The 27,472-nt window shown below is 45.3% G+C and overlaps 1 protein-coding gene across 1 annotated transcript in view; it reads right to left on the bottom strand.

Annotated features, from left to right (window-relative positions):
* GAP43 (growth associated protein 43) overlaps positions 1-27,472 on the bottom strand; it is a 52,051-nt gene that overhangs the window by 4,722 nt on the left and 19,857 nt on the right. The window contains exon 2 of the mRNA XM_058854675.1: positions 17,341-17,968. Within this exon, the coding sequence (XP_058710658.1) occupies positions 17,341-17,968 (628 nt within the window). The remainder of the gene's footprint in view (positions 1-17,340; positions 17,969-27,472) is intronic.

Genomic DNA, 27,472 nt, shown 5'->3' on the forward strand with positions numbered 1-27,472 from the left:
CCTGGGTAGCCAAACTTCCACCTGTCTAAAGTTGTCTCCCTTCTGAACATGCCAGCACCGTGAGATCTCCTCCTGCCTGCACAATCAGAGCCCCCTGTGTCCACTTTGCAAGGGACAGAACAAGAAGGAAGCAATGAGCCCTTTCTTCAGGTGGGCCTGGACTGGGGGAGCATCAATGTGCACATGGTGACATCATGAAATGAGAAAGCTGAAGTTGGAGTGGATGGACATCTCACCTAACTCCAGACATCTACAGAGAGACATCTGCAGATGATCTTCTCATCCCCTCCTTCCTTTCTAAATAGTGGAAATAAATAGGACATTTCTAAGACTCTATTAACCTGTCTTATTTGGAGGCCTACTTTAGGACAAGTTGAAGCCTGGGAATATCTACACCCACAGCAAGCCAAGGTGGAGATATTCACATTTGTTCTAGAGCACCCCAGCTACAAAGCAAAAAGAAAGACCCAAATGCACAAAATGAGAGCAGAGGAGAGAGAGAAGGAGGTGAGACAGAACTGTAATATAAAGAAAAACAAAAAAAAAAGCCAAACTTGAGGGATGGAAAAAAGCAAATTCAGTCCTGAAGGGAAAAGCAAGAATAGCTTGGTCAGAAAGCTAAAAAAAATCACTTCAAACTAACAACAAAACCGACCTAGTTTGTGCTTGCAATCACCACCCTTCCAGTTCTCTTAATGCACATCAGTCATCACTTGCACTGTTCGTGGTTACTCTAGTCCTGTGGTCCCACCCTTCTAGCTTTGAGACTTTTGATTTTTATTTCAATTTTTGAAAATCTATGCTGCAGTCCAGATCATCTTATAGCACAGGATAATTTTGCCAAAGAGAAATTTTGCTCATCTGTGAGCTGAGCTGCCACTGTTCTCACTTCCATTTAGCACTCTGGATGGTGAAGTCAAGTTGAGAAACCTTTTGGGCAGCCTTGGACAAACCTTAAGCCGTTACTGCAGAATTGTTTAAAGGTAGAGCTGCACGGTGGGAGAGGCTGATGTGTGTTTGCTTCCCACAAGCTGAAGGGCCTGTGTCAAAGAGAGGCTTCATACCTGCAGCTCCAACCAGCACCTGCTGGGGAACAACGTTACTCGTGGGAGAGTAACAAGATGGGAGTGAGATACAGAGCCTTGCTGCAAAAGGGTCTTAAAGAGCTGCTGCTCCTCAGCACTCCACTTATTTCCTGGAAAGGGTGAGAGTCATGTCTGCGAGCCCTGCTGGGGAGCAAACGCTGTAACATATGCAGCTCTGGTTGCTGTGAAGCTGAGGCAGGCACGCAAGCAGCAGTTCTGCTGGATGGTGGTGCTTCCAGCTGCCTTTGCTGATGCTGTGCTCTAATGGCTGAGCATGCAGGCTCCTCTCCAAGTCTCTCCACTGCCCTACATTAGTGAAATTAGGTTGAGTGGATTTCCGGGTAAAACACTGTCTCTTGGGACCTGCCCAGCTCCCGTCTGACTTGCCAAGATTAATTAAATCAGAGCAGACATCAGCTTATGACCACAGTAGCAGCAACCTCTCTGATGATCATTTCTTTTGTGACTGGTGGCTTGGGTTTTGTTTTCCTTTTTGTCTCTGTTCCACTGCAGATCTTTAAATTACCACAGCCAACGCCAAGAGATGAGAAATTGTACAACACTCTGGGATTCTAACACAGATGCAGAGATTTTGCTTTTGCTGCTTTCTCAGTGTTTGCATAATTATTGCTGATATTGATTGTGCAGCTAGAACTCTCCTGTGCATTCACGCTGAAGTACTGCCCAAATCTACTCAGACACTGCTCTCTCTAGCATTTGTTGTGCTTCCTCCTTTCTCTGTCCTTTGCCAGCTACGGCTTGGGCAGAGATGGAACTGAAAACCTGTTCCTCATCCGGTCGTCACTCTGCTCCCAAATATTAAACTGGGCTTTCCTGTCCTTTTATAAGCAGATCTCACATGACCCAGGAATAACTCTACTTAATTTTTTTTTTTTTTTTTTTTTTTTTTTTTGAGGCTAAGGAGTACTGGAAAGCCTCATTTAAAATCCCTGCTCTGAGCATCTCCTAGTTTTAATGACATTTGGATCCAGATTTGGATCCAGGCTTCACAGCTTGATTCATCTGTCCCGATCCATCTGTCCTTCTAGCCAGCCAGAAGTCTATTCCAGGCAGACGATGGTAGGTCTGAGACTGCTGAAACAAGACACACTTCAGGTTCAGAGCTGTTGCTTATACAGCTCTCTTTCTGATCCATGTTAGCCCATTGCAGTCAGCCCTTTGATGCATCATATGCAGAGCTAAAATCCTCCACTCTCCCGACTTGCTGCTTCTGAAAACTGGTAGACTTATGCTGCACCAGCTAAACACTGAGAAATGAAGGAATTGGGTACTTCAGGTAAATGTCTGGTTCAGGGTATTGAGTTGTATGATATCTCCCAAATCCCTGGTGAATCCCTCACTCAGTAGACACAGACCCATGGCACTGATTCCTGTGAGCCCTGGGGGTCCTGGTGAGCACATGACACCTGGGAGATCTGCAAGCCCTTGGTGCAACAAGGTGCTGGGGAGGAATGTCCCCAGTGCAAGTAGCAGGCAGGAGGTCCAGGGAAGTCACCCAGTAATTACTGGAAAGAAGCAAGCAAGTCAGCCTGTTAAGGCTGAAGCAAAAATGTTAATATGGCCCCAATACGTGGTAGCTTGGGCCTCCTATTCCTGTACCACCTCATGACATGTAAAAATGGTTCAGTTGCCCCAGCAGTGAGAAAAAAAAACCCAAAAGCCACAACTTCTGCAAGTCCTATGGCTGGCAACTTCAGTCCAAGCTTGGACAGCTGCCTCTTTTTCTGATTGTGCTAAATCCTCAGAGGATAGCCAGACACAGTTCTGTCACCCCAGCTGCCTTTGCGCTTTGTCAGGCTGAAGAGCCAGTGGCTTAGGGATTTCCACTCCTTCTCATCCCACCCCATGTCTTTCTTCCTCCAGCACCACCATGGAAATCCAAGCCTGCATTGGCATCCATGTGCGCAGTAGATGGAAAGGGAGGGAATGGTGGGAGAGATGCTCAGGGTGTGCGGCAGTGGGGAGGGGGTGCTGAGGGGAGTCAGGCTCACAGCTCCACTGCAAAGCATCTTTCACAGTGTCTAGACACCAGCTGCCAGGTTGCCACGGAAACTCCCCAACTTTGGCTGAGAGAGGGAGCATTGAGGTCTCCAGAGAAATGGGAGTGATGGAGGAAGAGGGTGGGGAGAGAAAAGGGAGGATGTTCCTTGTGAATGTGAGGTGTTAACCCTGTTACAGCTACGTTTGCAAATATTCTTCCATCCCGGAGAGCAGGAAAGAAGCAGCTCTCTTTCTTTCTTCCACTGCTGTTTCTTTCCCACATCCATGGATGCAGCCAGACATGGAAGCTGAGATAAACGACATGCCTGCTGCTGACTGTTCATTTATTGCTGCCTATTACCAGCACTTTTGTCCCAAACTTCCTGCCCACTGTATCCATACCTGGGTAATTTCAATTCAGCTACAACTGGAAGAAGCCCTACCAGAGTGGTTAGGTTTTCAGACAGTAAGAACTCCTTTAGCAAGGCCAGTCCCTTGGCCACTGTCACAAGCAAAGGCAGCTCCAGGGAGGACAGGGTGCTCCCTCCTGGCAGCAGTGTCATCTGTCACGGTGCTTCTGTGGGGATGTTCTGTCACACCAGAAAGTGGTGGGCGTGTGGGAGGCTGCGTAGTACAGTGGCCAAAGGCAAGGTAAAAGAACTCTTTCAGGATGAGAGTGCCCTGGAGGCAGGTTTTTTACACTGGCATTGAGTGGCCTCCTACCAAACAGCACCAAAGGTGCTGTCACCTCAACAGACCTCTACCAAGGGTCCATGGTCTTCACAGCCATGCTTGTGGGGAGAAATAGGAATTGACTTGTGCAGGGTGTCCCCAGCCACCAGCTGGGATCAGAGTTGATCTGATGAACAATCAGGTGCTCAGCTGTCCTGATGAACCAGAAGGGCTCCCTCCAGGAGTGGTTCCAAGCTACCAGCCCCTCTATCTCCTGTGTTCATTACTTCACCTGAGGAAAACTTTAGAAAAAATTACCCATAAGTTGTTCTTTACTCCTCTTTTCCCCTGCCCCTGTTGATTTCACACAGGTCCTGCAGACCAGAAAGGGTACTCTTTAATTCCTTAAATACCTTATGATTCAAAGAGCTTGAATATAGCAGTTGACAGCTGCTCTTGGCACATGTATTGGGAAACAGGATCTGACCCATCTTTCCTCCCTTGCTGGTTTAAGTTCTGGAGGATGGTTTAGAAAGAGAGGGCAAGTGAGGGGACAGAAGAACAAGGTCTTTCTAAGACACTTCCATTTATTCTTCAGCTTCTTTAGAGCAGCTGCCCTATGAGATTATGGGGGAGAAATCAGAGGAAAGATAAGAAGAAATGGAAACACCCTAAATAGATAAAGGCCATTTGAACCTTATTGAAGTGAGACAGTGATTGTTCTACAGCCAGGACATTCCTAGCAAAGTAATTAATTCAGGGAATGAAGCTTACAGCACTTTGGGGATGAAGGTTGGAATTTGGAGAGGCCAAGCAGATGCACAGAGAATAGCACAGCAAGTGACAGAAGTTTGACAGACAGATCAGGTCCTCAGAGGTCTGCCCATCTCACAGCTCTGCTGAGCAGCCTGGCAATGGTGGTAGGATCAGCAGGGGGAAAAAAATTAACCTGAAACTGTGGCAGACTGCTGGCATTCACACACTGCTGATCCTGAAATAAAGAGGGTTAAGAAGAGGAAGGAAACATGCAGAGTGGTAGAGCCTTTGGGTCCTCCATCTACAGCTCCCACCTCCCCACACAGGACTGACTGTGAAGCTCTTCTCCTCCCCTTCTCTGGTGAAACTGGCTAGGGAAAAGAAACTAAGGGAGGAAATCTTCTGTAATTGCAGCAAAACGGTCTAGAAATTCCTTCAGTGCATCCAGAATTAATGTGCTGCTCCTCCCCTTGTACTCCTCCCCCTTCAGCTGTCGGTGGCAGGAAAACAAATTGCTGCAGCCCTTACTACAAACCATGCTCCCGCCTCCCTTCCCCCAGCCCAAAAGACATGTGCCATTCATAAGCTGCCTGGCTGCTGGTCTCCATTATTAAAGCCTAGAAGACTGATAAATTGGGGATTCATGGAGCCTGCAAGCCTCCAACAACCACATTGCCATGGAAACCAGAGGCAGCCTCCATCTCCAGCAGAAATGATATTGATCTAGCTGAAGGCAGAGAATTACAATCAAGGGGAGGATGTAAAATGTCTCTTTTTCTTCCCTTTGCCATCCTCCCATTTCGAGTATAAATGAAGGAGAAATTTCATTTAGAGATCATTAGTTTGTTTCCGTCCATCATCGTACACCAAGGCTCTGCAAATTGGATGCTAAAATTAATTAAATGCCTGTTGTCAGGCTTTCCACAGACATCTTCTTGATAACTGTCTCCAGTAGCTGCAACATCAACATCACCAGCTCTTTGCATCAAAGAAATTGCTAATATTTCCCAAATGCACGGCTGGTGCACACCCATAGAATCCATAGAATGTTTTGTGCAGGATGCAACACAGGCACTGCTCTCCAGAAGGCAGTTTAGGCTTCCTGTTCTACCCAGGGAAACTCCTGGGAGTCTTTGCTTCTCATTTCATCAGGAGGAGGCTTGAGAGCCCAGAAACAGGGAGAGGCATTTTGAACTACAAACACTTGTGGGAAAAACCCCATTTCTAGACATCACAGCGGCATTGCTGATGCAGAGCAATTCTCCCCTCTTCTTAAAATCCCTTGTCTGGGACTGCTTAACAACTGCTTTCCAAAGGATGGAAAGATCAGGAGTCACAGCATCTGTTCTGCAAAACTGGGTGGGCAGCTGGACACTTTCCCCAGATCATATAAAGGCCAGACCCTCCTGGTTTGACTTAAGGTGAGAGGCTGGGCTGTGTAGTCATCCCTTCTGCCCCAAGGAGTCTCTGTGACCAGAGGCGTGTGATGCTTGCCCAGTAAGTGGCCAGCTCCAGAGCAAAGGAGGTGTAGGGCAGCCCTGAGCTGGCACTGGCTATTTGCAAAGAGCCAAGCTGTACAGCAGGAAGGAAGGAAGGAAGGAGCTGCCTGGAAAACCTCTCATCAGTGCTTTTATTGCCAGCATCAGCCTTCTCTGTGAAGGTGGCAGCAGCTTGCATCAGTAATTCTGATTTTAATTCAAATTTGGCAAGCTCTGTTTTATTTTATTTTTTGACCAGTTCTGAGAGCCATTTCTCCCAGTTGGAGAGGGACTATCGAGTCTCTGAACTGAGTGCTGTGCCAAGCGAACCGATGCAGCTGTCCCACAGTAGCCATCTCGGTTTAATTGGCTTTTCACAACAACAATTCCATCAGGCAGATAATGAATTCGGCCGTGACATGAGGGCACTCAGTGGGACAGCTGCAAATGCTGGGGAGACCACCTAGGGGCACAGCCAGGCAGCCCCATGCCCTGTGCACAGCCAGCTGTGCCATAGCCAGGTTGCACCATCTCTCTGGAGCAGCAGGAATGTTTGGGTGGTCAACAGCTCCTCAGTACCGTCCACTATGGTGGAAAAAAGCACCCTTACAGGGAGCTAGCACAGCCCTTTGCTGAGCTGGTCTGCAACGACAAGGCTTCTCTTCTCCATCAAAGGACATTTTCTTTGGCCCTGACTCAGCTGTGGGACCAAGCAGTAGCTGCTCCTCCACCACCTCCTGTGCAGCCAGAGTCTGCCACGAAGCCCAGCTCTGCACAGGTCCAGCAATGCTGCCAGTTACCACAGCTTCCCGTGCACAGTTTGTACGCTTTTGGCCAAGGTGGAGCAGCCCACAGTATTGTTTTGAGCACCGTCTTTTTGACATCGATGGTCACAAGAAGAGGGCCTGATATGAGGCATGGACTCATCAGGCCTGAGCTGCTCTGACACTGCTCTGAAATTGCACTGAGGCACAGGAAGTGGCACCCCACCATTTTGTGCTCTTATTGTCTCCTCCTGCTGATTTTATTTGCTATAAAGGTCCTTGGCTCGGGTCTTGCCTGCTGGTCACAGAGCGATGTTGTGAGGTATCCATGTGAATGAACACGTCTCTCTTACTCTTCCTCTCCTGCTGGAGCTGTTCCAATTCCATAAACCATTAAATATTTATTGGGCCAGAGGAAAACATTGACTCTGTAGACCAGTGGTGGGGGCACTCATCTGGAATAGGGGAGACCAAATGCCACATCCTGGCTCCAGCAAACAATAAATAATTTATACAAAGTGGAATAGCTCCAGCAGGAGGGATCAGGGGAAAATGTGTCCAGCATCCCAATGCTTGCAAAGCTCACTGTATTTCAGCTTCCTAGCATGAGGCCCACCCTGTCTTCTGTCCCATTCAGGGGGGACCTGACCCTCACATGCCAGCTACTCTAAAAGCAGGCAAAGATTTTCTTACTATTTTATTCTACAAACCCCATCATTCCTGGCAATGGTATATATTATGTTTGGGTTTGTAAAAAAAAATAATAATAAAAAAAAATATATCTTTTTTAATGAAAAAAAATTATCACAGAATATTTCCAGTCCGTCAGGACTCAGATGCCCTGCATGGCTGTGGTTTGAGCTGCCATCAGGCTTAACTCCTCTGTTTGGTAGAACCCTATCTATGTGTTTTGCTATAAATGAGGCCCAGAAGTAGTTGCATGCTACATCAGTTAGGAGCATCTGGAATTTTCTTCTTCTTGCCTGATGTAAAAATCAGTGACTCTATCCATCTTTCTCGTAGCCATGTGCCTTCAGCAATGAGAAAGTTTTCTATCTTGAGGCACAAAAAATCATTTTCTTTCTCATGTTCTGTATTACGTGCAGTGAACAGTGCTGGCTTAGTGTCTCTGGAGACCAAAATCTTCTGCTCAGCAGCACTGCTGTGCATTTCTTCCCTGTTCCTTCCTGGTGGGCCTCAGCTGTGTTTGGGACAGGTTGTGTCATGGACAAACTCAGGTTTAGTTTGCCTGTTAGGCAAACAGTCTCCCAACAAAGACTTGGCAATAGGACTGGGATAGCTTTGTGGAAATGTATCTTCAACCCCAAAGATAAGCTTACCCTTGTGTTTAAGTTCGGCATGTGCCAAATCTGTTTGCAGTGTTTGAACAGAGTTGCAAGATCAAGGGGACACTCATGCCTCTTCACTGTTTGGCAATAAAGAGGCTACCTCCTTTCACCACCTGGATCCCTGGTGTACCAGTTGAGTAAGGGACTGTGAAGGCAGACAAAGGCCCAGACAGAATTGCTGCTCCTATGAACTGTAGCAGCCCTACCAAAGTTAAACTCACAGTAGCCCTCTGATCAGATCCCATGAATGTAGGGGATTTTCATCCCTTCTGACAACAAGGGAAAGCAGAGGACCATTGTTAAAAGATTTCAATGAGTGCCTTCCAGAGGAAGAAACATAGAGACCATTTGTGGGCAGGTGTAAGATTAAGATAGACTATTTCAACTCACAAATATTTCTGAAGGAGGGTAAACCCAGTCCCAGGGTTTGGTCCTCTGTGACATATCCCTTGTTTCATCACCAGCGACTGGAGGCTATTCTGAACTGCTTGTGACACTGAGGCTGAAATCATGGGTGAAATCCTAGCTGTATATAAGCAGGATAGGTAGCATGGGATGTCTAAACTGGAAAACATACTCTATTTTTTGGTTTTCCCCCCTAAGCCCACACCCAGTAAGGGAATGGAGTGCCATATTCATTTGAAAACTAGACAGTTATGGACTTAGTCCACACAAGCTTGCATTCACACCTCCCTGTTATAGGCTTGTGTCATTTCCAAATCAATGTGTGCCCCAAGCTTTTAAGAACATCAAAGATGTTTTTAAAAGTACTTGTCACTACCGCAACATTAAATTATTTTTACTTCCACCTCTTCAAGTGGTTATCAAGTAAAGTCTTTGAAACATTTTTCAGCTGATAAGACAGTTTTGTCAAAGTCAACTGCACTGGAGAATGCTCCTGCATAATGGTCACAGCTGTTCCTGCTCTCCTATCCCTTTCCCTGTACCTGCAATGCATTATCAGCTATGGTTCTGTACCACTGCACCCACTTCAGCACTGGGATTTAAATGCTCTTCCAAATGTCAGAGAGATTTTCTTCTTCATTAAGCCCTGTAGGTTACAGGTAATGTCCGGTTATCATTACTACCATTACCAATTACTGTGTTTTGCTGAAGGAAGATGGAAAGGTTGAATAGTGTCTTCCAGCTTCTGCTTTCCTTCATAATGAAAAGAGGACTCATTTGCTATTGCCTCAAGGTACAGCTGGGAAGCCTGTCGTTCTTTGAACACCAGATAATTGGGACCTTATGACCTTTATCTAAGACTTATTTGCATGAAGCTTTGAGTCTCACTTTTCTGGTCATTAGGGGAACAGCATTTTCCTTTACATCCCTGGACCCTGTCCATCTTTCCATAGTTCTTTTCCTGACTACACTACAGCCTAGCAAAGGGCAGGTGTCCAAGGTGGACCTGGTGACTGCCAGGACTTCAGCTGAGATTTTCCACTCTGTTCCAGTGTCCCATGCTGACATTGATGTAGCTAAGGATGCAGAAAATAAAAAAGAAATATTTGCACAGATCAAATTCACATTTGCTGATGATATAACCCAGGCTCTTTACGTGATACAGGCCATTAGAACTGAAGGATATGTAAAGGGAAGCTTTGGCAGGGAATACAGATGTAGGAAAGAAGTCACAGTTCTAGTAACCTGCAAAACCAGACCAGACTCTTCTTCAAAGGGCAACAAAGCACACAATAGCAGTAGTTGGGAAATACTTAGGAAACCCATTATTTGGGTTTCCTACACATATTATTTCTAATATGTTGTCTATTATCTGCCTGAAAGATACCCAGAGATGGAAGCTAGGAAATGAGGAAGCCCTCCTTTGAATCGAGCTTGCAGAATTAATTTATTGAGAAATATTGTGCCTAGAAACGTGATCAAATTGAGCTTGTGTAATATGGTTTTTCACAGGTCTATTGGAGGTCCAGAACTGGAGGTGGAAACTCTCCCACAGAGCTGATGCCAATGGCTTGACTTGTAAGCCTTCTGTCACTGCTTATATTTCCCTTGGTTCCCTTGGCCACTGCCCAGTCTCACAGATCATTATAAGGCTAAATAAAATATTTCTATAGTGTCTTTAGAAAAAGAGTCATTGCAGTCATCAGTGCTCATTCAGTAGCTGTCTGCAGAAAGGAAAGAGATTGGTGTGCATAAGGACTGGGATGAGGAGCAAAACAGAAGAAATAATGCCTTTCTGGAAACATGTAAGAAGTTACAGCTTTTTTTGGACTAATGTGAAGAGTATCTGTCATTCCATCTCATAAAATAGATTTGCAGATTTGAAGGGAGTGCAGAGAAAAGCAAGAGAGTTCCTAAGAAGCATGGGAATAATTTCATATAAAAAGCAGTTGAAAGCATAGCTTGTGTTATTTTCAGGAAGGAGATGAACAGCAAGGGCTATGATACTATGCCCTCTGTGCATAAATGCATACTGTATGATGCTATATACCATAATCAAAGGCATGAAGTAGGGCTATCACAAGATTTTGCTGTTTCTGTGACATAGCACAAGTACAGAAAGATATTGAAAGCAATGGTGGCAAATTTATCACCAAACTTTATGGCCATTGTGCAGTTGGTTGAAGTTGGGAAAGCTGTTGATACTTAGATATTTTGTGTGCATACACACACACACATATATACGCATGTGCCATATAACACCACAGTTATATTAGCATCAAAAGAGAGAATACATCATGCTTTACCTGTTAAACCAAATCTTAGGCAGTAGAAGAGAGGGATAAGTACCATTAGCAGAGAAGCATTTACCCTAGATCTGCCCATAGCAATGCTTTGTGCTAGCCACAGTGAGAAGTACAATACATGGATATTAGTTCTGATCTAGCTTGGCAATTTCTGTGTTCCTCTACTAGTTATTTGTATGGATCCTTGTGAGTGCAACTTCACCTTGCCAGAGTCCATGAAATTTCCACAGAGATTGGAAGTGATCACTGCACTGACATTGATAATCCAGTATTAATGCACCTATTAAATAGCTCTTGAGGAATGTCTAACTAATCTGACTGTGCTGACCTAGTGAACTTTCCAAATCCTTTTCCACCGCATGTGGCAGTCATCTGTACCACAGAATCAGTATTTCTACTTTTGAATTTCAGCTTCCTGGAACTGTAAATCCCAGCTGATACTCTGCAAGCTCATATCTATCTGAAAAGTCCAGTCTACTTGATCCTAGTGTAAAGAACTGACACTGGCAGTGGTGCAGAGCACTTCTGGCAGCTACAGCAAACAGCCATCACTTAAATTTCATTGTCTGTCTGTCCAGACTGTCCACACATCTGTTATTTGAGCCCTTCTCAGCAGAAATTCTGTTTATCGTCTATGACAGAAAGTCTTCCTCCCAGGGAGCATTTTCTGAATATGATCTGAATGCAGATGCAGCGGGCCACTGTGGAAAACACTGTAATGAGAGTGATTTAGAGCAAAATATAGGAGGAGTTCAACCACAGGTCTTGGCTGTAGAGAGCTGTGTGTTAGCGTGAGCAACTACTGTACAACGTGACACACACTGTGACACTGGCAGGCACTGCCCTAGACAATGTCACCCGTACATGTGGTTTGGAAGAGCAAGAGCTGTAGTTGCCAACACCAGAAGGGGTGAAAGATTGCTGCCACCTTTCCTATAATTTGCAGCCTTCACAAAATAAGTCAGGCAACCAGCCTGGAGTGTCCATGCATTTCTTACTGAGGTTCCAGAAGAATTGGTACCTCTTAGGTACGAAGGAGTGGTTACCCTGCTCTCCTCAAGAGGCCTTTTCCAGAACTGGCCCACACCTTTTCATCAGCAAATATGTTTAATGTCACCTATGATTTTATTAAAAGAGAGATGGAGAAGCACTGTGTCATGGGGTAGCTTCACCTTTAAGACATATTGGAAAGAGGGGAAGTTGAAGCTTCTGGTGGCTGATGGGAGTTTTTCCTCCAGACCAATTATCAGTCATTTCCAAGAATTGACAGCCGTTCTGACCATTAAAAAGTGAATTCAACTTGTAAACACCTCCTTAAGAAGTACAGACAGAGTTCTCTTGCTCTCTTTTTGGTTTCCGGCTTTGAGAAGGTAGCCAGGCTCTGTAATTTTTTGTTACTAGTTTAAAACCACGACATACTGCTTCTCCATCAACCCCTAGTGCAGTTTCCACTCCTGAAGGCAAGCTGTATCTCATTAGGAAACAGCAGACCTGAGGCACACTGTGGGACAAGAGACAAGAGTATTGCACTGCAATAGAGGAGGAAATCCTGCAGCTGTTCCAGGTTGTGTGTAGGAAAATTGTGACATTCCACTTTTCTCACCCTGCTCCTCACAAGGTTATTTGTACCAATGTGAGCCCAGCTCTGAAATAGGCAATTTATACCCATGTAGACACAATTCAAAGATTAAAATTTCAGAGTAACTGAGAACTAGACTTCATACATCAGAATGTGTCAGGAAACCTAAACTGCATTTATGTAGTCTTTGTTGCTGGAGTAGTTCTGCAGACAAGAAAATGCTGCCATGCTTGCTTAGAGTTGTTCCCTCTGGGGCAGCCATGGGAAGACTACTCTGTTTGCCTTGCTTTCCGTGGCTGCCAGGTGTAGCAGCAGAGATAAGCTCCCTTGAAACAGGAATGGCAGTGAGGTTGTTCTGCCTCATGCCAGCTACTCGTGGGCCAAGACTGAAATTCCAAGTCACACAGCTGCAATCCTCTTGCATAGTGCAGGCTGCACGTTCTGGCTGGCACAAGACAATAGACAAGTCTCCCTTTCCAAATCTTTATACAGCCAGTGCTCCCAAAGTGCAGCAAGCATTGTCCTTCCATCACTAGGGGGACTGAACTGAAAACAAAGAACTGATTCAACTGTAAACCATGAAAAAGGATCCACAGGGATTTGTTCCCTCTGAGGAAGTGGAGGGAAGATGGTGCCTCCCAGTGCTCCTTGCTTGCAGGATACAGGGTCCTGGGGGAACTTCTAGCCCACTTACATCCAAAGCACTTGTCACCTGGCTGATTTTTTCATTTCAGCTGTGAAGCTGCTCCATTGTCAAAGCTATTTCATGAAGCAGGAAAAGCATTCTTCGTTTCCCAGCAAAAGAAGATCCATTTGTTTCCTTGGGCACAATTTACTCTTTCACATTTCTGGGCTTTGTATTCTTACCTGATAATCTGAGAGTGCTTTGATGTGAGAGCCAACCAAATTTGGAGGTGAGACTTTAAAAACTTGTGAAAGCAGAAATCGAATCTAACACTGTGTGACATTCACCTCCTCTCCTCCCAAGAAGGGCATCATAGCCCATCTTCTTCCATAGTCTGCTGTGCTGGATGCTGATCTCATTTCAAAGTTGTGCTACCAGACTCTTTTCAGTAACCTTCATGGAGATTCCTTGGATTTAAGCCAATGCAACCATGATTAGAACAAGTCTCACTTCCTCATCCATATGTAATGTATAAATTTTCCCCATCACTTTTGGATTTTGTTCTGTTGAGTAGGTTGACATCTAAGGGAGTCTTTCTAAGCATAATACTAACACTAGAGAGCCAAAAGCTGGATCATAAGAAGAAAACCTATAAACCTAAGTCTTGACAAGGATGCTCAGATGGCAAGACAACTTCTTGGCATTCCCGTCATCCACCAAAAGACATGAAGAGGTTTGAGAGACTGTCCTTCTTACATCAATCCTTCATTGCCACTGAACAAAGCCCACTGACTCATTTCATGCCTTACGCAGGTTGGAATCCATCTCCTTTTTACTTTTAGATACACTGAGGATTGCTTAGGAGCTGTCCTGCTGTACAACTGGGAATGCCTGGCGTTCCAGACCAACTACTATTGGGTACAGGACAGTTGTTTGAAGCTGTTTCCTAGGCCACTACCAAAAGACAGAGTATGTAGAACTGAGTAACAAGGAGAGAGGTGAGGGCTGTCAGGGGAACTACTGACTGGTACAAAAAAAACACTCTGTTCCCCACTCCAGAAATACTGACCATTTAAAACTATGCACTTTTCTTTATCTGGTTAGTTATTCCTTTCCCCACACTCTACCTTTTTTCTGTCCTGCCCATTGATAAAGGCAAAAATCTCTCCTGGGTATGAATTAAATGCCTTTTGCTTGTGCTTGCACCAGGGAAGGTATCTGCAGATAGCAAGATAGAGCCATTGTAGTGAAATTCAAGGCAGATGAACACCACCACCCCGAAGCAGCACGGTCGGCACGCCTCAGGGTAGTAGCAGCCAAGCATGCCATGGCAACCAGCCAACCAATGACACTGGCCAGGAGCCAGTTTGATTTATTTTTGGCAGCCTGACACTGCACAGTACTGTGCCAGTCTTCGATCACAGAAACGATAAGAGGTGACCTTTGGAGGCCAAGGGGACAGATGAAGCTGAAAGAGGATCTGTCCCTGGGCTGGAGGAGCACTGAAGTGGCAGATGTCCCCACTTACATGAATGACCATCACAGTCACACCAGCAACCACCAGTGCTGTGTTTGCTGGGGGAAGACTGGTAGAAAGGAGGAGACCTGGCAAATGTGTTTAGGTCTATGGAAAGAGTAAGTAACAAGAGAGACAGAGAGGTTTAAAGATATGAGAGAGTAATAGGATGAAGATGGTAAAAAGAAAACAGGGGCTTTTTGTCAGGAAATATTTCCTGTCTGTGGGTACTTTTGTAGTGTAATGATGCTCTTCAGAACAATATTCTTTAAGAAGGAAGCAGCTTCCTACTGTTGTGGACACTGTGCTACAGAGTGTATTGCAGAGCACAGCCTGGAATCCTCAGAGAGATGTACAAGGAGACCTATTTAATCTTTTTTGCATTTCTTTCTTGGTTGACACTGGGGTCACTTAGCCAGCTGTTCAGGTTTGTGACTGGAAGGCTGATATCATAGTGGAATAGGAATTAAAGAAAAATCTATATTCATTAACATTTTAAAGAGGCTATCAGCTTGACTCTGGCCACGCACCTTCCATGTTTGCTTTTTGCAAACATTGCTAAGCTTGAGTGTCACTGCATGCATACTGAGTAGGTATAAATGGATGCACATATTGGTCTTGAACACTTGATCACTGAGAACTCATTTCTAAATATGTATTTGATTGTAGATTTTCCAGCTTCCTCTGTTGGCTAGATGTTTACGTAAGTAATAGTATCATGTGCAAATGCATATTAAATGGTGCATTTTAAATGGCCACTTCAAATGATGTGTCCATGTATGGTTGGCCACTTCAAATGATGTTAAAACCAACAAGAGCATGGAGAGGATATCTGAAAATTATTCAGAATATTGTGTAGAAATAAACCATTTTTTCATGAGTTACAACTCAAAACAGGAAAAATAAATTAAAATTAAAATCAAATAGCTTGCAACTATAAATGTCTTACCTCTATCCATTAGAGCAGATTAATCTGAATAAAAATGGAATGTCAAGTCAAAGCAGAATCATTCTTGCTCAGGAATAAGGCATCCCAGGTCTTAAATAATAGGGAATTAGCATTCATTATCCTGTGTACAGAGGACCCCAAAACACAGATTCACCCTGCCCTATTCTTGCCATTGATGCTTATACCTTTGCCCAAGTATAAAACCAACACAAGTACAGTATGCAACATAGTAAATAATATTTCACTTGCCACAAAACATTTAAGTTTAACTCATCATATAAAGTAAGAACAAATGGCTGGAGACCTGGACAACAAAAAGCAAACATGAACAATTCAATTTCAAGGCTTATTTCTAGACACTTCTAAATAAGCAGAAATAGTTGTCTACAATCAGTTCAGACTCACAGTCTTGAAGGCTGCTCCCCTTGCTCATCCCTTAAATCACAAATTTCCTGCATGAGTTCCTCTCCCAGTATTTAATCTGTCCTTTTGGATATCTGCTCTTCCCTGTCTGTCCCCTTCTGTTGAGCAGGAATAGAGTTAGCTGCCTGAAGGCCCAAGTTAGCTAGGAAGCCTAATTGGAGAGTGGGAGCTGCAATTTGTGGAGGAGAAGTAGTGGGCAAAATGAAATCATGGAGAAACATCTCTAAGTACAAGACTGAGTGCTGAGGCACTCTAAAATTTACATCAGGCTGTTTATGAACATCAAGGTGATATGCAACATTTTCCCCCAACAAGCTAATGAAAGCAGGCTGCCCTGTACAAGAGAGTATTTCATGAATGTGGAGTACCTGTTTTGCTTGGTACTGCCTCTTAATTGAGTTTCATGTGGAGCCTACCTCCTTATGTTACCTTTTCCTTTTTTGTTTATGTTCTATTTCTTTGATAAAGTAAGAAAGGTCAAGAACAAGGGAGAAAAATATCCTCAGATCTTTGATGCATCTTCTAGTCAGCTCAGTGTCAGAATTTATAATCAACTCTTCTTTATGGTTTGTAAACATTATATGTTTGTCAAAAAATGTCCACTTTTGCCTCTCAAAACTCTTCACCCCTTCCAAGGGAACTGGTTAAGCAGACCTGCACTCGGTCAACAGTGAGGAATTGAAACCACCTCCTAGAGTGATTTTTGGTATTCAACCCTCTCTTCTGTCCTCAGTCAGAGCTCCCAGGGCCTTTAATCATTCCTCCCCCTATCTGATTCTCAGTCTGAATTAGCTGACACACCTAAAAGCTTCATGCAAGCTTGCCTGGAATGGGGTACTCCAAGTAGAGACCATACAACTGTGGGTATGGATGAAACTATAAGCACTGCTGATAATAAAATGTTCCTGACTAGGATGTGGTTGTACTAAGAATCTCATCCATACGCAAGCAGATGGAAGAAGGACACTTTTGTCTCCAGGACCATCCCACCAGCAAGGTCTCCTGCAGTATGAGAGAGTTTTTGTTTTGTGAGATTCTCAACTAAAGCTGAATGCTTCCAGTGACCTGGCCAGGTTGCCCCACTGGAGCTGCCTGTGCTAGTATGATTGAGAAGGTTCATCGCTCTCTTTAGCACACACAGAGCTTGGGGAGCTCTCCCTCCAAGCTTCCCAGCTGGCAGACACTCTCCTGCCACCATGGAAAAAGGGCTGACAGTGCCTCCATCTAGAGGAACAGGAACCTCAGCAGGAGCTGCAGTATTTCCAAAAGCTGATTGCAAGCAGCAAGAAATTAATCTCCCCCACCAATAAAAACCGGCAAGGGGATTCCCTTGTTAACTCGAGCTGATCCCCACACCAGCTGTCGCTCCCAGGAGACCGAGGGTGGTATCCATTTCTGGAGAGGCCAGTTCCCTGGGGAGGCACTCACTCACCTGTCTTCTCTTCGGTTTGGCTGCTCTCCACTGTCTCCATTTGGGGTTGCGCTGTTGCCTTGGCAGTAGCATCCTCTGCGGCAGGGGTGGTGGTGGCAGTGGTGTCAGCAGCAGGCACGTCGGCTTGTTTAGGCTCCTCTTTGTCTTGGGCTTCGTCAGCCTTCAAGGACGGCGAGTTATCAGTGGAAGCTTTAGTGGCACTTTCCCTTTCGGGGGCAGCGGCAGCAGCGGGCTTTTCCTCCGAGGAGGCGGCAGGAGTGGCAGCCTGTGGGGCTGGCTGCTCTGAGCCCGTGTCGGCGGCTCCGTCTCCCTTTTTCTCCTCCGCTGGAGCGCTGCTGTCTTTGCTGCCCTCCTCCTGCTGGGCACTGTCAGCGGCGGCCGCTTCTGTGGCAGCAGGAGCCTCGCTTTCTTTGTTCTCGGCCGCTCCGCCGGCAGGGCCTTCCTCCTTCTTGTCGGCGACATCAGTCTCAGATGCTGGAGCATCTCCCTTCTTCTCCCCCTTGAGCTTTTTCCTTGTTATGTGTCCGCGGAAGCTGGCCTGGATTTTGGTGGCTGCCTTATGAGCTTTATCTTCTGGTTTGATGCCATCTTGCTCGATCTTTTGGTCTCCGTCCTCATTTTTTTCAACCTTTGAAGACGAACAAGGGAGAAAGGCAGAGGAGAAAAGAGGGAGATAAGTTAAGACTTCTCCAGGTGTAGCAGATGTTCTAATTTTATTGAGAATATCCCACTTTCCCCTCCTGCTAACGAGTGAAAAGTTTCAAAACAGCCTTTCCATTTGGTATGGGTTTGGAGGCAGGTGGCCCTAATTTCATCCTGAGGCTGGACAGACTTACATCTCCAGCCAAACCTCCAGCCAGAGATTTGTAAAAGAAATTTAAAACACCTCATCATCTCTGTCAGCAATGCTGAGAGCATCTTGGCTGTGTGGAAAGGCTTTCAGCAGCTGGGTTGTCTCTATTCCCATGATTTATTTTTCCATTCATTTTGAAATATACCAATTTTTTTCCCCTACTCATTCTCAAAACACCCTCCTGAGGGAGATTTTCACAGCCCTTCCAAATCCACCTCTGCTTTCAAGTCGGTGTTTCTTTTTAATGACACCTTGTTTCACAGGTGTGTGACTCTAATGACAGCAAGTGCTTTGTCTTTTATAGCTTTTTAGCTCTGGATTGCCAACAGAGGATAGGATTGCTGCCCTCCCCGCCGCAGTTCCGTGCTGTCAGACACACACAGATATTGTGAGGAGGGTGTGCTCCTCACAATCACCCTGCCTGAGAGCGCTCCAAGCGCTTTGCCTTAGCTCTCCACTATGGTTTCACTGAAGGATTAATAGGCAGATTAATATCACTCTTTCCAATTTCAGCTGACTATTATTATTTCTCTGACTATTGGGGGGAATTCAGCCTTACAACAAAGAACAGGCATTCCCCGCGTTTTTTTAGGCTTAAATCGTGCATTAAAGTCTTAAATGGGACCAGGACAGAGCCTGTGCCTCACGCTGGTCTGCTGCAGAGAGATAATGCTCAGCTTATAAACCTTCACTGAATCTACAGGACAGACCACGCTTCACCCCAATAATTTAGCAGCCCTTGGGCAAGTAGCAGCTCAGCTGCATATTGATGAAAGGACACTGTTCTATTAATAATCCCATTGGGGAACTATTAATTCCCCAATGGAATTAATAGCAGAGCCACTGGTCTCTTTGCTGTCTGCACCTGGTTTCCATCACTGGCTCAGGCCACAAAACAAAGAAAACAAGCTGACTGGGAAAGATAGGAGCATTTACTCCTGCATGGGAAGAGGGAACCACTCCTTTGGCCACTGGAACTGGGATGTGTCATCTGGGGAAAGGCTCTGGACCAGAAGAGCAGAGAGAGGGGACAACCTACAAACACGTTCAATAAAAGTGAGGCAGGAAGAAGGGAGAAGAAGCCACTGCAGATGTGCCACTGGAAACATCATGCCTGTGGAGAAGGGGAGAGAAGAGTGGCCACAGCAGCAGCAATTCCTGGGAAAAGACTGGAAGCGATCATTTCCACAGCACAGGACAAGGTGAAGCACATGTGGGAGTGATGCTCAGCCAGGGAACAAATCTGGTGTCCACTGCCATGCCAGAGGTGGTACCCCCTATGTCCCACTGGGTCCCCAGTGAGCACAGATGCCTCACCCTAGCATTGGTGCCCATCTCTCCTTAAGTGGGTATGGTGGCCAAGGAGTGAGCAGCCCCAAATCACCAAGGAAAAGAGCCACTCCACCCACAGCTGTGCAGGGATGTGGATGGGTCTGGATACAGCAGGAAGTGCGATAGGAAGGGCACAGGATGCTTATGCAGGGGGAGAAAAAGGCTGTGAATTAATATGTAAATGGAATTAATAGACAGAATTCTGCACAAGAAGTTTTTGTGCTCCTGACCATGCCCAGGGACAAAATGGTTGGTGCACTAATCACAGGGTGAGCATTATGTCTACACATCACCAAGTGCATTAAATGACACAGTATGGAAAGTGGGCTTTTTGTGTTTGTCTCAGCTTGTCAGAGAGCAGGTGATGGTTGTGTGCAAAGATGATACAGGCACCAGCAGCCTGCAACCACTCATGTGCCTTGCATAGCTAGCTCAACACTGTTATTCAGATTCTGGGTAAGCTTTTCAGCCTACTTCAGCACAAGGAGGTGGAAACAAATTGGAAGTACGTTTAAACTAGCCAGATAGTGCAGAGCTCCCCACAGGCTCATCCATCCTGTTCCTTAGACAAGTTTTGCAGCATGCAGTAAGTCCTGTGTTGCTGTGGCAACCTGACTGCTAATACCTGAACTAGCTGGTTTAAGGAGAGCTTGGATATGCCAGCATTACACCGTAGCCCCAGCAACATGAAAATAGACTGGTACTCCTTCAGAGAACTATATAACACTTAGATGCTGTAGCTTTGACTCCTTCTCCCCAAGGACTGAGGCTAGTCTCAAACAGCAGCAAGACTGGGAGATGGGAAAGAGAATTTAGACATAACTACAAGCCCTTAAGGGTCCAGTCACCATGCCTGATTCCTGCAAAACCATTAGTGAATGTGACAAAATTGTTAATCCCTGGACAAACAAGAAAAACCTTGACTGAAGGGAGATCCCTCTTTCCACTGGCCTTGCTGCTCTCACATCCCACATACTTCCTACACCAGCCAAGACAGCTATTACAGGTCGTGGACGGCTGCATGCCTGACTCTGACTCCAGAGCTGACCTGTTACCCAGGCTATGCAGCTCTGAAAAGGTTTATCTCCTTCCCCTGCTAGCCAGAGCCCTGGGCACAGTGAGCCACAGGGTTGGCCCTGTGTCCCTGTCAGCCCCTGACCTGGCAGGGCATGGGAGAGCGCTTCTCCCCAGGGAGGTCAGAACAAAACCTCTCACCTGCACCTACAGCATAGCAGAGCTAAAAGGCTCCTTTTCTATTCCAGTGACATCATTGTTCTCTTCTCCCAGTTGGGATGACATCCATTTGAGTCCTTGCCAGATCCCAAGTTGTGCAACTGCAAAATGTATTTCCAGTAGGGTGCTTTCAGCATAATTTCAGATACAAAAGATAAGAAACGTGACCGGGGGCAGAGGTGGAATTCAAGATTGTGGATGAAAGAAATGTGCTAATAGTTTGTCTGTGCCAACTGTGGCCCTCAGGAATTCTGTTTCTATTCAGTTCCTTCCCCGTAAAGCATCCCAGGCATTTGAAATTACTTTATTTTCAGGCTACTGGCCTGCAGCTACTTCTGGGGTAGGACACGGTATCCGTAAAGTATTTGTGCCATGTTGTATAACAATGGGTTGGGCGAGAAACAGGCTGTTCAGGGGAAAACTTCTGTTCACACAAAAAAAAGCCCCAAGGGCTTTTCATCTGTGGATTATGTGAACAGCAGATAAACCTTAATTAAAGAAGTGCTCAAAAATAACCTGTATACAGCAGAAGCTCCTGGAAAGCAATTTGTCTTCCTTGGAAAACTAAAAGGGTGAGTCAGCCCTGCCAGGATGCATTCAAAACCATCTCAGTGGAAAACAAGAAATCTGTCTGTCTTTATCTCTCAAGCGTTCATGACATCTTGGCTGTAGTATTGTGGCTAGAATAAAGTGACTATTATTACTAGTGTTTGCATGGAATCTAGAGTTCCCAGCCAGAAATCAGCTCTGGTAGGGATAGGTTTCAGATATTAGTATTCCATCACCCTCCTCCCCTTCATTTACATATTTATGTGTAAGGTAAACTCACACTAATACTTAATACTGACTTACTCATGATACTGTTGGGGTACATGCAATGTATTGCCATTTACACAGAGAAAATGTCCTCTGTTTCATTTAGTTTTAAACAAATTGTGGATCCTGTAATGTCAAAAAGGTCATCCACTGAGGCAGGTGGATGAAGAACCAAACATCTATAAAAGGACATAGTCAAAAATGTCCATTTTTTTATTCAGACCATTCTCACATACCCAATGAAGCCAGTATGCAAATCTCTGCCTCTTTAAAACACACATTTACGTCCCTACCTACACAGCCCACAGCATTTTTCCAGTCCTAGAGGGCTGATCCTCTCACCATCCCCATCTGCTTGTCTGCCACACCTCCAGGTTTCTAGGACATCCCTTCCCAGGCAGACTGTTCCTGGAAGTGAGAATCATCTTGCTATCACGTAGCTGAGAGAGCAGGAGATAATAAATTAATGTTAAATCACAGATAGGGCAGAGGTTAGTTCTTAGGTACCAGGAATGTAGAAATTTCCTGGAGCCATGACTAGAAGATTTCTAATTCTGGGCCGCTTTTACACCTTCCATCTCCAAACTCACAGCTTATGGGGTGGGGGAGGGAGGGGGTTAAATTATGTCAAAACATTAAGGAAGTATTACTATAACCTTTAAATGTCTCCTGTGCTGGTATTTCAGGAAAGGAGAAATGGAGAACCTAGGTGTTTTCTAGATGTTCCATGTGTTTGCAGCCACATATAGGCAAAGAAAGGAGAGAGCTGAGTGCTTTGGTCTTTGCTTGCTGTTAGTCCACTTGTCTCTCATGCTGTATCTCATTGCCTTTCCTTGGAAAAATAATCACATTGTTCTGTGTTCTGAATGCTGGGGTGGAGAGACCAAGAAAGAACTTACTGTTTCACTGAAAGGTGTTTGAATATTACACAGCTCACTCTGCTTCTCTCTCTAGCTCTCCTTTTCCTGGTGTTTCTCTGCCCTCCAATATATAGCATGGATCAAATTCCTCAATGTTCATCCTAGGAACGGGCTGCTGTATTCTATAGCCATGCTATATGCTTAGCCATCACCCTGGTATCCTGCTCTTTTCTATCCTTAGTTATGAGCTCTTCTTAAACATGACACCAAATCCCAGAGCCCTTTGATGCACATGGCCATCTCCCAGTATTCTGGAAACTGCGTGCTGGGAGCCCAGATTTAGGACTTATACACCTTTCTCCAGAAAAGGCATCAATACTGGCCAGAGCCTGAACATCCATAGAACCATTGACACTTATCAAAAACCCACCCATTTCACTCAAGGGGAATATGATATATTATTGTTATTGGGGAAAAAAAACACAAAACAAACAACTGTGTTCCTCATGCAAAGAAATATGGACCCAAAGTCATTCCTCTCTCAAAACACCTGCGCAAAAGTATGTGTGGAAACCTTTCCTTCCGATATTTAGGTGAACTAGTGTTGAATCACCCAAACAACTGTGCTATTTGTGGGGTTAAGATGCATCTCAGCCCATGCTCTGTTCTTGACTAGAACACAATGTATGTTCTTACTGATGTTACTCAAGGCTACTTGGGCCTAGACTCACAAGGAAATTTAGGCATCCAACTCCCAGTGATTTCCCAGGATAGAGTTACCTCAGTGTTTTTCATGGGCCTGGCTCCACACGACCTGATTTGTCTCAGAGGCAGCATTTAAGGAGCAGAATGTATTAAAAAAAAAGACCAGCTGCCTCCCCAGAAGGAGTGAAGCACGGACACGTGAAAAGAGAGAAAAGGCTTTCACGCTTTGGGAAGTGAGGAAGCAATTTAGCACACAGAACAGCTTTTTTTAACCCAGTTAAATGGTGTGAAGACACCTGGCTAGAGGATGGCACCTGTCAGCACAACCTGTCTTCAAGGCGAGGAAACAGAGTTCCTTTATTTTCCCAGGATGACTATGGTGATGGTGGGTAAAACACCCTCGAGAAAGAAAAGGTTAATTCATCCCTCTGAAGGCCTGTGCAGGATTGTTCCCCAGGGTATAACTAGCAGGGTTTCAGCTCTCCAGTTTCAAATCCTCTAACAACAGAGCTTCCACCCTTTCTTCTACAAGAGCCTCTCATATGTAGGAAAATTTCCCTCTATTTTATGGTGCCTAGATTAAAATAAGATGACACTCAGGCAGATGGATGAATGTTACTCACTCGTGTACAGTGGCTGCAAAGAGAGGTAGAAGACAATCTAAGCTAGGACTATGTAGATACTTCTAGTGAGCCTTCTTAGTAAATCCATACTCTCCTCACCTGTTTTGTGATTCTCCCTTCTGTTTGTCACCTTGTTTCTCTTAATCTGGTGGTCAACCACAATGTCCTCTACCACCCTGAAGCTCCAGCAGCTCCAGCAGTTAAATGGAAAAAGGCACTCACTACTGCTTATGTTGCCTTTGCAGGCTGGGTGACAGAAAGTAGAGCCTGAAGTGAGTTCCCTGAAGGGGACACAAAGTGGATGATGTTCAGGATGATGTTCATGTTTCTGGAGCACAGAAGCTCGCAGGGGAAAACACTTGACTTGGGTCTGGTCTGGGCTCTGTGGAGCACTTTGGTGGTTCTGGGGCACAGGCTGGACTCACTCATATTTCAATACAAAGCTCCCAGAGTCTCAGAGACAGGACTGGGTTGGAACTTGAGAAGGTAGTGCTTTTATAGCTCATGCCAAGGGTGTGTGTATACCCTGGGCTGTGGCCTAAGTGTATGAGGGTGCTCCAGGGAACAAGGACTGTGGGGACTGTGTCAAAGCTCTTGAGTGTTTGGCACAATCAACATCTATGCTCTTGCTTGAGGCTGGATCCTGGTGCGTACTGTACTGTCAGTTGTGTCTAGTCTCCTTTTGGGAGGGAAATACTTGTGTCACTCCAGAAGGAACCAGTCAGCAGGCATTCAAATCAAGGGATCAAAGCCTAGAAAGGAAGCAGGAAGGTATCCAAACTGACAGTGTAAATCTACTCCCTAAATAGCCCATATTGAAGAAATCCAGCAAAAGGACCAGGTGAAAAATTTCACTTGAACTATGCTTTGATTAGAAAAGTCCATTCAAAGAATGGGTGATTTTTTTACTCAGATATGCTTAGATAGAAATGCAAGCTTGGAAGTCACTGGACTAAAGAGAAATTTTGTCTTCTTAAGCTCAAACTATGTGATTTTCTTGGCTGTGTTTGGGGCAGTTTGGGCAAGGATGGTTGCTGCTGTGTGTACTTTTTCAAATTAACACCTTCAGACTGAATCCATGGTCTGCTGACCATGAGCAGGTAATGAAACCCAGAATTATCAATGACGCTCTCTTCCTACCTTTTCTTTACCAGTCTCTTTTTTTTTCCTTGCTTGCTTAGTTTTGGAGTCCACAGAATTTTTCAGGGAATTGTTATTTGCTCAGGTTTGGACTCCACAAAATTTTTTAGGGAATTGTTATTAACCTCTGGTGGCTCAGAGTGCCTGCCCTCATGAGAGCTGGACAAATTTGCTTCTGATCTAGCTGCACCCAGGGCACAGAGGCTAATTTCCTGCTCACACTTGCTCCCCTGGGATCTTGAGCAGACAGCTGCTGAGATTCCCCGGAGTCCAGGCTTATGCAGGGTCTCCAGAAAGAATTCCACAGGAAGCAGAACCTTATGTCCCTCTCCTACCCCATTCCCTCCATGGAAATACAGGGCATCCCATCCTTCAGGCCTGTCAACAGCACTCAGATTGGTGTTCTCTGCAAAAATGCTGATGTCACTGTCACTGAGGAAGTCATTAAATAGCACTGGTCCCCATATGGATCCCTAAAGGCCACCACTTGTCATCAGTGTCTACAGGGGCTCCAAGTTGTTGACCGCTATCCTCTGGAAGTAACTGTCCAACAAATTCCTCACCCTCCAAAGAATCCTCCCATCAAATCTATCTCTCCAGTTTAGAGAAGGATGCCACTGGGGACCATGTTAAAGGCCTTGCAGAAGTCCAAATGGTGACATCTGTAGCCCTTCCCCTGTTCACTGGAGTGGTCACTCCATCACAGAAAACCACTAGGTTAGTCAGGCGGGACTTGCCCTTTGTGGCACCACCACTGCTTTATACCTAGCACCTGCACAAAGGAGAAAAGGTGTTTCTTCTCCCAAACTACAGCTGTAGCTGGGGTGAAACCCAGTGGCTGTCACCTGTGCCTTCAGTCATACACAGCAATTAAACTTCAGGAGGGACAAAGGTGTGTATCCCAGCTGAAATTAACAGGGTGAGCTGAAGAAAGCAGAAACCAGGATTTTTGATTGGGATCTGACAAGGCCAGTAAAGTAAGCACTGCCTTTCTTACTGTTCCATTAACCTACTGGTCAGACCTCTGTCTTTTGTTTTTCCAGTCTTGAAAGAGAGCCTAGCCCCAAGCATCACCTTTAGCCAACAGCTTCCCCATTCCCCGAGGAGCACCATACAGTCTTTCAAGTCATCAGAGCTGCTCTTAGCAAAACCCAAAAAACCAGAGTTGTAGGTCAACACAAACCTGAAACCACCACAGAAGTCCAGTGCCAAAAGCAATGTCATATGAAGAAAGTGGAGCTTCATTTCATTGATTCCAATGACATTTTGCTAGGGATAATTTTAACAAGACTTCTGTTGTCCACTGCTCCAAACTTACAAATGGAGACACTATTAAGTTCCAGAAGGACTCTGAACATAATTAAATTAGTATTTGTAGTGCTGCAAGAACCTCAAATGTGCAGGCTGTAGCTCAGCAAAGCACTGTGCAATATTTATGCCATGCTCTTATATTCTTCCTCCTGTCACTGCAGGACAAGGACATCCTAAAAGGGGGCTTAAGTGTCTGACAGAACCTGAAAAGGTCTCCAGAGGGGACATGTATGACACAGCTTCTTTCACCCAAGAAGCTGTGCTTGACTGCCTGAGACCATGCCTGGCTGATGTACCTCCAATGCTTCCCAAGGTCTATAAAACTGATCATTGAGGCCTGTGATTGCAGCTGTCACTCTTGAGCAGCACAGTCCCGAGGGCATAATGTTGTGCCATTCCCCTCTCCCCTCTTCCCTCTTCAGGTGGATCATCACCAGAGTAAGGGCATGGTTTTGACTGGGAAGATCCTGAACACCAGACTCAGTAACCCCAGGGATTAATCCCTTTTCCTAGAGTCTGGCACTGAGCTATGGGAAATGCACATGTGGCTTTGAGCCACATCATTTTGTTTCCTCCTTAGCTCCTTTACTGTATTCAACCCTATTGAAAAGGGGGGAAGGGGAGGCAATCCTGCAGTGCCTGCTGCAAAAACCCCTTTGTGAACACTGTTATTTTAGTGCTATAAAGACCCCTGGCCAAAGGGAACATGTCGAATAGATGAGATAGGGAAAAAGCCACAGGTCTTTGGATCCTCCACTTCTAATGGCTAGTGTATCACAGCCACATTTAAATAGTCATCCAGATCTTCTCCCAGTCTTCCTGCTGCAGAAAAACTGTTACTTATTTCAATTTTTCACCACCCAGTCTTCCCATTTTAAAGCTGTTACTAAAAAAGGGCTTCAATAAGTATTTAGTATCTTGTTCATAAAGTCTTCTAGTTTTTTTTCCATCCTTCAGCCAGGAAGCATATGAGTAGCCTCAAAGCACTGCATATTGCAATGTTTTTTCCCGGGCACACAGTTTAGATGACACTGCAACTGGTGCACCTGTAGCAGAACTGTACTCTACATCCAGAAACCCCTGTGTGGGGGGCTTTACTCAGAGGCCCCCTGGCAGAGAAGCTGAGGGAAAAGGGACCCTGGTAAGGACTCCTAGGGTGGCTGAGTGCACAAAGCTACTTCCACTTCTTTCTACTCTGATGTTATGGAAATAGGGATTTCATCCTGAGAAGGACTTATGGGTTTCTGGAATAGGAACCT

The sequence above is a fragment of the Poecile atricapillus genome, chromosome 1, assembly GCF_030490865.1.
Source record: "Poecile atricapillus isolate bPoeAtr1 chromosome 1, bPoeAtr1.hap1, whole genome shotgun sequence".
NCBI classification, from domain to species: domain Eukaryota; kingdom Metazoa; phylum Chordata; class Aves; order Passeriformes; family Paridae; genus Poecile; species Poecile atricapillus.